The sequence below is a fragment of the Sycon ciliatum genome, chromosome 6, assembly GCF_964019385.1.
Source record: "Sycon ciliatum chromosome 6, ocSycCili1.1, whole genome shotgun sequence".
Classification (NCBI taxonomy): domain Eukaryota; kingdom Metazoa; phylum Porifera; class Calcarea; order Leucosolenida; family Sycettidae; genus Sycon; species Sycon ciliatum.
The window spans coordinates 19,322,820-19,333,116 of NC_088648.1; the positions used below are offsets into that span (position 1 = coordinate 19,322,820).

Consider the following 10,297-nt stretch of genomic DNA (forward strand, 5'->3'; position numbering starts at 1 on the left):
GCTCTTGTAGCAGTTGAGCACTCTTGCGTGGGGTAGTGCCTTTGCTGTTTGCGTTATGCAGAGCTCACTGACTTGTCAGTTTGAGCATTCTGGCAAGGTACGGTCGGGCCTGATTTGAAATTTTTATTTCCATTGCTATCAGGTTCGGCCTCATTTCCTCTGTGCTGCGCTGACGAGTCCACAAAGGACGAAACAGTTCTGTCCGCAGATTGAGTATGTCACATAATGTACTTTCAGGTGTACGTTCCCAGACAAACAAACGGCACGAAAAGTATTAAAGTAGCAACTCTGCAATCTGCAATAGTCATAAAAGGAAACACGAATAGTCACAAGTTCATGCTAAGGAGTAAGAAGAGAAGAGATCCAAAAAGCTAAAGGACATTTGTAGCGTCTTGGGCTTCTTTTCTTCTTATAAATTAATGCTAGGCTCACCACCCGAGTCTAGTCATAAGTTCGAAAGACTAACACTTGAAACGATCTTTGTATTCGAAATTGAATGTCACCGCCAAAAATCAGACCAGGGGTTTTCCCTACGCGGTGCTCAAACCACTAAGTTATGGTGCAAGGGTCAGCCAAAGAGTGTGAAATCATTTTACTCTTACAACCATTTGAAAAATCTTTGAAGCACATGTTCATGCAGATGGAAACTTCTGCGCCTCTAGAGTCTAGTACAATACTTTGGCTGCTCTCAGGTTGGTGTACGCTCCTGCTAACTGTAAGCTGAGTTTCTTGACACACGCCAGCCACTGGGAGGGCATGAAGAACAAAACAATATTCCTCTCCATGAACTTGCTAAAAAAACTCGCAACATGCATTAGTTTTCTTCCTCAGCCTACTCAAGCTCAACTGATGAGGGGTGAATTCCCCGAAACACTGTGTATTGAGCAGGGAGTGGTGCTTTCTTGCAGGTTTGCCGAGTCGAAGGTTCGATGGTCTTCTCGTGTGCTCTGGATGGCAGTCGTGAGTCAGTCCAGTGTCAAGTAAAGTCGGCGGAATAGCGCGAGCTCCGGTGTGGGGAGCAAACCCTTTCTTAATGATACTAATTTATGAAAGGTTTGGGAGACCTTCAATTTCAAAGGAACAGTAGGGGAAGTGAACTGCCTGAAAAGAGAAAAAAATCGCCAGAACCACCAGGACTCGAACCCGGGACCTTGCTTGTCATGAGCAATGCTCTAACCACCGAGCTATGGGACCGGACAGAACCTAGAAGGCGCTGAGAAGTGTTTCACTCCAAAGGCAGCTCACAACACGTGTCACACATACTGATGGCTCTTGGGTCTTTCTCCCTCCCCCAGGAGACCAACCACGGTCAGTTTCCGGACCCTTCTAGAAGTGAAAGAGAGTCATAAATTTATGAAAGCATTGGGAGAACTTCAAATAATAATAATAATAATAATCTTGCCGTGTTGGAAGCTTTGTACATACGTAAGTTAGACCCTGAGCTTTGTGTTCAGAAGGAGGATGTGTTGTCTTTGCAATTGTTTGGCACTGTTCGTCGTGAAGGTGCGAAATAGATCCCTTGATCTCTTGATATTTCTCTCTTTTTCTTGTCACTACGTTTTTGTCACTTATTGGATTTGCATGCTGTTTTCTTGATTCTTCACATCTATAATTTTTTGTCGTGTCACTTCTACTTCTAGTAGTTCTAGGAATGAAAAAAAACAAATTGTGCACTCATAACCATGTATATAACAATTAAAATGAATCAATTTCAGAACGTTTTCTCGTGACTATCATCAGTGGAACATCGTAATAATTATTTTAGTGATTCTTACTAGAATATTATTATAGTAAGAATCACTAAAACATCCAGTTATATAGCTTGATTGATATGAAAAAGAGCATTCGCCAGTAACGCACTCACCAGTTTTGTCCACACGGACTCACAGCTGCCGGTATAATCTACTGCTACCATTCTCTGATCCACTGAATAAGTTCACACTACACGCGTTATGGATAACTGCGAACTGCTGCATTCTCATGCTCTTTTTCATATTATTCTAGCTATATAACTGCTTGTTTTAGTGATTCTTACTATGTGACGATGTTTCACTGATGATAGTCACGAGAAAACGTTCTGGCATTGTTTCATTTTAATTGTTTTATACATGGTTATTATGGTTACTAGTACACAATTATTATTTTTCATTGCTATTTTACGACTGTTGCCTCCTCGTCGGCTGTTGTAATACATGTACTATTATTTTTATTTGAAACTAGGACGGAGGCAGAAAATATTACAAAAATGTGTTATCTACGCATGCATCTACGCAAGAGTCACCATCAGCCAATTAGGACATGTTTAAAGTATTGAACGTTTTCGTTCCCTTCTTGTCAAAATACTACAGGGAATGATGGAAATAAGCTAAAAGACTACAACTAAAAGGAAAAGAAGTTCAGAAATATATCACCCCAATTATGTGTCCCAATACTTCTTTATAACTGCGGCACATGGAGCCTGACAGAGACTCATGAAAAGAAACTTGACTCGGTCCACCGCCAGCAGTTACGAGCAGTCATAGGGGTCAAATATCCCCGTATAATACGCAATGAAGCACTGTACAAGCGCACTGGCTCCAAGCCACTCAGCTGAATCATCCAGTCTGCTAGGTGGAGAATGCTTGGCCACATGCTTCGACTAGACACCTCATCCCCGGTCCAGCAGGCTATGTCAGCATACTTTCATCCAGGAAGCTCAGGGTTCCGAGGCCGCCAGAGAACAACCCTCCCGCGATCCATCAACAACGACCTGAAAAATTCCAGATCCACAAACTCCCTCACATCACACGAGGATCTAGTTGCACTGAGGCAGCTCGCCCAGGATCGTCGAAAGTGGAAGGAACTAATGTGTGCTGTGTGTAATGGCTGAAGTTATACAATTACACTAGATACCCTTAACAATAATAACGGATACAATTACACTAGATACTCTAACACACTAGATACTCTAGATACTCTAACAATTTTATCAACAATTATGATAATTGAATTGTTTGCAGGCAACCTGCCTACACAAAATTTTGAATTATGATAATTACCACATCAAATGCTGCAGAGACCTATCCAGAAACGGCAATATGCTGGCCCTGGCCTGGAGATCTGCAACTACAATCAGCTTCTACTTTGCAACATTAACGGATTAGTCCCCTTTGTCGATTGATGGATCAATCGGTAGATTCGGCTCTGTTTTTCTTTCCTTTCTTTCTTGTTTTGAATTGTATGTTGAACTCATTGGATTTCTTTGTACCGGTATTCTGTATCTCGTTATCGTTATAATTAAAAAGTGAGTAATCCAATCACAAGCTGCTAACCTCTCCAGCAACACAGTGCCAGGGGTTCCAAGAAAATGGCAGGTGAGAAATCCAATCACAATCTGTCAGCAATATTTTCCAGGGGACTCTGCGGGGAAAGTCGACGTGGTGCATCTCTGCATGCCTGCGCGGTTGGCTGGAGAACTGCCCAAGTGAAAAGTAGATCTACATGTAACTACAGTCCATTCATGCGTGTGTACACTCTTTGTAACTTTTGCTGCACTGCACGCTTAGTACTCTTATTTACTTTCTTCCACTTTGTTTGATGGCTCGCCAAAATTCTTAAACTATCAACTAGCCGTTAGAAAATAATGTTAGCAGTTTTTGATTGGATTTCTCACCTGCCATTTTCTTGGAACCCCTGGCACTGTGTTGCTGGAGAGGTTAGCAGCTTGTGATTGGATTACTTACCTGCCATTTTCTTGGAACCCCTGGCACTGTGTTGCTGGAGAATTGTAACTTCTCATTCTCACACTTTGCCCGTAATCTTGCGCCCATGTTTTGTAGTATAAATCTGACCATCTCCACCTGATATCATTCTATTCAATATCACTTTCTCTGATGAGCCTTGTGAAGGCGAAACAGCTGTCAGGAGGAATTTCAGTATCTACCTGCAACCTTTTCTTGGTTGGTGTGTGTAATGGCTACCGAGGGTAGCAGTGAGTCGGCTGTGAAGGCGCATGGAGGAGAGGAGAGGAAGAGTTCTTTAATAATAATAATAATAATAATAATAATAATGAAGGTACGTGTTGGGTCGTAAGTATCCACGCAAACACACATCCAGTCAAAAATAAGGCACTTGTCAAAGTATCCGAACGTTTTCGGTCCCTTCTCATCAAGGATTATACAGGGAATGGCTCAAGTTGGAAAGACTAAAACTTATATAGCGTAAAGATATGAGATAACAACACTCGTGACAAGGTGGAAAAAGTATCAAGTTCAGCACGACACAAAACTCGAAGGAAATAATAATAGCGACAAGAACATAGTGAGCAAATTAAGTTACATTGTTAACACCTCGACGAGGAGTAACACCAAACAATTGTAGCGACAACACATTTTCTTTCTGTACGCAAAGTTCAGGATCTAACTTACGGATATACAAAGCTTCTAACACAGCCAGATGCAACGCACATCTACCACGTGACAATATTGAGAACACATTATCACTGTACAACTCACGACAATTGGTACGGGCTGACAGATGTTGCTTAATGGACGAAGTGCGATTCTTAGCTCCGTTGGGTGTAGTCTCCTCCAATGTCCCGTCATCTCGCCTCTTCGCGGCATCACCACTATCCGCCTCTTTGCTTTTCCGCGGCCTTCCTCGTTTTCTGACACCAGCGGTTGTGTGCGCGATGCCCAGTGTCCTTTCAGCTACGTCTCCTCCATTGCGGGTTTCTATTGATCTTCTTACTCCAACCTGTCCGGTGTTCGATATTGAGGTTCGTTTTCGCGGTCTACCACGTTTTCGAATATTGACTGTTGTTGTCACTTCCGTTGTCGTTGTACGTGCGTCCTCACCAGTCCGTATTTTTACTTGGCTTCGCGTAACCCTTCCCGACGCAGACAGATCCTTTGTCAATTTCGGTGGTTTAATTAGTGTTAATTAGTGTTAATGTTTATCACGCAACATTAACACTAAGAGTTTGGACACCACTATCTATAGGAAGCCAACTTTCACCGGCCTGTACATTCCGTGGGGGAGCTATACTCCAACGAAATCGAAGAAACATCTTGTGAAAGCGCTAGTTTATCGTGCGCATAGAATATGTTCCCCTCATCTATTGCAGGACGAATTAGACAGACTGACATCAATATTTACGAACAACGGCTATCCAAAGGAATTTCTGGCCAAGCTTATCAACGAAAAACCGGCGACAGACAAGCCGATCCAATTTGGACCTGACCTTTGCCCAGTGGTGCTCCGTTTACCCTGGGTTGGCGCCGGTTCTGCGCGCGTGGAGAAGGATGTTCGTGGTATCGTATGTCCATCTTATCCGTGCGTCAAGCTGTACGTCATATTTGGGACAGTGCGTGCGTTCGGTGTGAAGAAGGATGTTCTACCTACCCTTAGTAAAAGTAACCTTATCTATTTCTTTCAATGCCGACAATGTGAAGATCGGTATGTAGGTAGAACCCTTCAGCACCTGGGCGCGCGCATTCGTCAACATGTGCCGTTAAGTTTTGTTCCGCTTGATGCGCGTGAGTGTCGTCCTCGCCGTGGTCGTCCTCCAAAATGTGCTGTCCAGTCCATCGGTGGATCTTCCTCTGAAGATATCATTGCATGCCCGTCCTCCTCCGCGTGTATAGCGCAGGGTCCAGCTGAGAACAGCGTGAAAGATGGTGAAAGACCGACACGTAAACCACCGAAATTGACAAAGGATCTGTCTGCGTCGGGAAGGGTTACGCGAAGCCAAGTAAAAATACGGACTGGTGAGGACGCACGTACAACGACAACGGAAGTGACAACAACAGTCAATATTCGAAAACGTGGTAGACCGCGAAAACGAACCTCAATATCGAACACCGGACAGGTTGGAGTAAGAAGATCAATAGAAACCCGCAATGGAGGAGACGTAGCTGAAAGGACACTGGGCATCGCGCACACAACCGCTGGTGTCAGAAAACGAGGAAGGCCGCGGAAAAGCAAAGAGGCGGATAGTGGTGATGCCGCGAAGAGGCGAGATGACGGGACATTGGAGGAGACTACACCCAACGGAGCTAAGAATCGCACTTCGTCCATTAAGCAACATCTGTCAGCCCGTACCAATTGTCGTGAGTTGTACAGTGATAATGTGTTCTCAATATTGTCACGTGGTAGATGTGCGTTGCATCTGGCTGTGTTAGAAGCTTTGTATATCCGTAAGTTAGATCCTGAACTTTGCGTACAGAAAGAAAATGTGTTGTCGCTACAATTGTTTGGTGTTACTCCTCGTCGAGGTGTTAACAATGTAACTTAATTTGCTCACTATGTTCTTGTCGCTATTATTATTTCCTTCGAGTTTTGTGTCGTGCTGAACTTGATACTTTTTCCACCTTGTCACGAGTGTTGTTATCTCATATCTTTACGCTATATAAGTTTTAGTCTTTCCAACTTGAGCCATTCCCTGTATAATCCTTGATGAGAAGGGACCGAAAACGTTCGGATACTTTGACAAGTGCCTTATTTTTGACTGGATGTGTGTTTGCGTGGATACTTACGACCCAACACGTACCTTCGTTACTAAAGTATTATCCGCCTCCGACTTCTTGTAAAATAATAATAATAATAATAGTAGAAAGGAAAAGGACATATGGAAACGAGTTAATCCTAGGACGGCCACCACTTCCAGTACTCCTAGAACGGCCCAACGGTGTCATTTGACACCTGCATACATTTCCATGTCTAAGGTCTATGATGTAGGTTATTCTAGTTTTTTGTTTTCAGTGCTGGCTATCACTAGCGGCATTTTTGATGTACACACCACATTAGGATTCACCCAGACACTATTGTTGGCTACATGCAACTAAAATAAAATGTACGCATAACGGCAATTGTGAAGGATGAACGCAATTACTGGCAAAACTTCAATAACTTGCATAGAAATTTCTTATAATCACAGAGTTACAATAACAAGCTATGTGTCAGCGTCACTGGGCACATGAGGAACTGCTTTTCGGGAATAATTATGTGCTTTGGCATAATCGGAATACTCGACCGTCACGATGAATGACACACAGTAACAAGTACAAACATGGACTGACTATGAGCATCAATTTTTCACCAAGCTGACACAAATGCTGCTAGACATGGTTGCAAGATTAGGCTAGTAGCGACTGCATTTTAGACTCTTTCAAAGAGGTATACCCTTCTCTTCTCCTTGGCTGGCACTTAGCAACCATGACTGTCTAGAAGCTTATTGACCAGTGCAGGAATGAGCGTTTTCTGGATGTGCATGAACTAGCAAAGGTCTGGGATATTGTGAAGGCGTTGATGCCTGTCACATCTATTCATTTATGTAACCGCCTTGCAGGGGACATCTTCTGGAATAGTCTTTGTTGAGTAGATCCACCACATTCGATCGAAACGGTCAAGGACATATCTCGTCTTTTGCTAGAATGGGACGATGTGGGGCTTCCTACTCTCACCATGTAAAACATATGGCTCTAGGTGATCTACACTAGGCGGACCATTGATAATTCTTGCCACTTCTACCTTCTACGTCTATCGTCTTTGCATCCTACAATGTAATCTTGAAAAACGAAATGCAAACCGCGATTATTGGCAATGTAGTTAGATGGTAGTTCACTTCAATTTACCAAAGTGGTTCATACTGCAACTCTTTCTTCTCCAACAGTTTCTTGACCAGTAATGCACTGTCACTGATGAGGAAGTTATCAGTTATTACTTAGCAATCACCTTCTGCACCATCGGGGCCTATATAGAGAGAGAAGGCATCCCAGCGGCTGCCTACCCGTTTAGCCTGAAGCGGAGGAGGAAGAGGTTTGCTTCAAGAGCCTTATTAGATCGTCAAGTAGTTAGAAAAGATTATCTACACAGCACCATCCTTGCGATAATGCGGTGTACCATCTCCAGGTTCCGGAGTTGCGATTCCTCTTCCTCAACACTATCCATTTCGGGGTCTCCACCACTCCTGCAACTGTTTCTGACAATTCCTTGTCTGGACTATCCCGCAATCCTCGTCCGCTCTCTGGAGGCTCGTAAACCTCAATACATTCTGAATCCACAGGTACTCAGGTGTTGTGACCGTACGATTCTCCCTCATATGACAGAACAGGTCCACCACTGGCAATGGTCACTACACTTGAACACCTATCAAATGAAGATAAAGTGGGCAATTTCGCTTTCATGGTCATCAGATTCATGCATGGTAATAAGCTAGGTCCGTTTTAGTATTTCCTTGGCCGTCGGACCGCGATGGCTCCTCTGGGGCAATTTACAGGAAAATGAAAGGGAATGAGCAGTATCAAGGACATTAGCTGAAGAGTGTTTGTGTAATCTGTGCACTAATGTTTTCCCGCCCCAAATTCGCGATTCTCGCCCGACGGTTGTATGTTGATCATATATTCCGTCCTGTATTCAGCGATTTCCCTGCCCATGCACCTTTCTTTTGTCTGGTTGGCATACCAGAAACTCAATATGGCCGACACTTTCTAAATGTGTTCATATTGTTTCCATCTAGCTGCAATAATTGCTTTTTATAATGCAGGTGTCAAATGACACTGGTTGGTATACGTACTCGCCATTATAGGTATACGTACTCGCCATTATGGTACCTCATCAATTACAAATCAAAGGTTCATGGCAGACGAAAGAGGAAGCAAAACTAGGAATAGTCACAATATTTGAGCTTATTGTGATTAGCCAGATTTCCGTAATTCAAAAAGTTTGACTCGCGCGCTGTCAAATGACACCGTTGGCTGTTCTAGGGTTAAGAGTAACTCTTAACTCGTTTCCATATGTCCTTTTCCTTTCTACTTTTATTATTGGCTCAATACCCGAGTTTCAAATAATGGTGTACTAGCTGTGCTAGTACTTGTTAGCAACAATCCGAACTAGCGCACACACTGCACTGCATTGCTTTGTACAGCATTCAAGACTGACGTCATGCGCTTTGTTTTGCTGCGTAATCACAAATGGCACCAGCCCATTTTGCGGAAAAGAAAAAACAAATCTTTTTTGCCCTGTTGTGCTCTTCCAGACAACGGATCGTGCTTCAGCAGTGTTTCTTTTCCTTTCGTAGCTTTGCTGCCAGCCCGAGTGTCACCTCGACACTGTATTTCTTCAGTATGTCTGACCTAACTGTCGACACTGTCAAGGCAATGCCTTGCCAAGCCCCCGCGGCGAGCCTTCTCAGCGCGGCTTGAATCCGAAAGGAAACTTAGTAAAAGTATTTTACAGGACCGTTTGCTGGTACAACTAGCCCTTGGAAGTGAGGTCTGCTCCGGCCAGGAGAACCAGCAACATGACAGTGCGGACACGGCTCGCGAGCCCAAAAGCCCGACTTGCACTAATGCCTCCTCCGCCAGCTCAGGTGACGCGGGCTCAGCGGATCTCTGCGCTCCCGTAGATCTACGTGACGAGGTGTAGTCGGCTTTGTCGGCCGCCATTTTATTATTATCGGAGAGCATTGTGCCGCTCCTCACCCAAGGCCAAGGCAATGCGGCTGCTGCCGCCACTCTTCCAGGCCAAGCCCTTGTAACCCACCCGATCAGCCACCTGCACCAGCTAAGGCTGTGCAAGAACCTATCTTGCGAGCGGAGTTCGTAGATTTTTCAAGTTGGTTGCCTGAAATTCTTGCACACTTCCGGCCCAACATTCCGGCTGGTGCACAGCCCGAATAACGATAGCCAGCTAAATATCGTTGAGTCGGATGACCGTACGCGAAGCAGGTGCGTCGCAAGGTTCACGATAATTATACATGTAACTACCCGGCTCGAGGCATGGACCACATACATGTCTGTTATCACGGCTGCTGCCCTACACCGCACTGCTGAACTGCTGAACTGATTGCGTACCAGCAGTTGATCCTGACTGCTAACCGCCAGTTCTTCCCAAGCGCGTGGCTAGAGTACGACCGCCAGCTGCGGCTGCTCGTGGCCCAGTAACCAGGCACGAAGAGGTTGGACACCATCGACGTGAACCTATGGCAGATAGCTGTTACAGGCCATGCACACCCAAAATGCGCTCAATGTAAGACGGCCCATCCAGGGGCGGCTTGTGTCCTTTTCGTCCCCAAGCCGGCAGCATTTACCTCCAGTGGTCGCAACCATACCAGCGACAGCCAAGAAATCTGCCGCAACTTCAATGGAGGTCGCTGTTCTTCGTCGTCGTGCCGCTTCTCCCACACCTGCAGCCAGTGTGGCAAGGACCACCCATGCATCATGTGCAACCAGCAGCAGCGCGGAGCCAATCGGCCACCCCGCCGCTCCTAGCAGAATGGCTACCGAATAGCTTGACTCGGTATGTAGCTTCTTTCCTA

General features: G+C 44.9%; 1 protein-coding gene across 1 annotated transcript in view; it reads right to left on the reverse strand.

Annotated features, from left to right (window-relative positions):
• Window positions 1-274: 274 nt before the first annotated feature.
• LOC135820113 (uncharacterized) overlaps window positions 275-10,297 on the reverse strand; it is a 20,546-nt gene continuing 10,523 nt past the window's right edge. Inside the window, exon 8 of the mRNA XM_065333422.1 lies at window positions 275-295. Coding sequence (XP_065189494.1) covers window positions 275-295 — 21 coding nt within the window. The remainder of the gene's footprint in view (window positions 296-10,297) is intronic.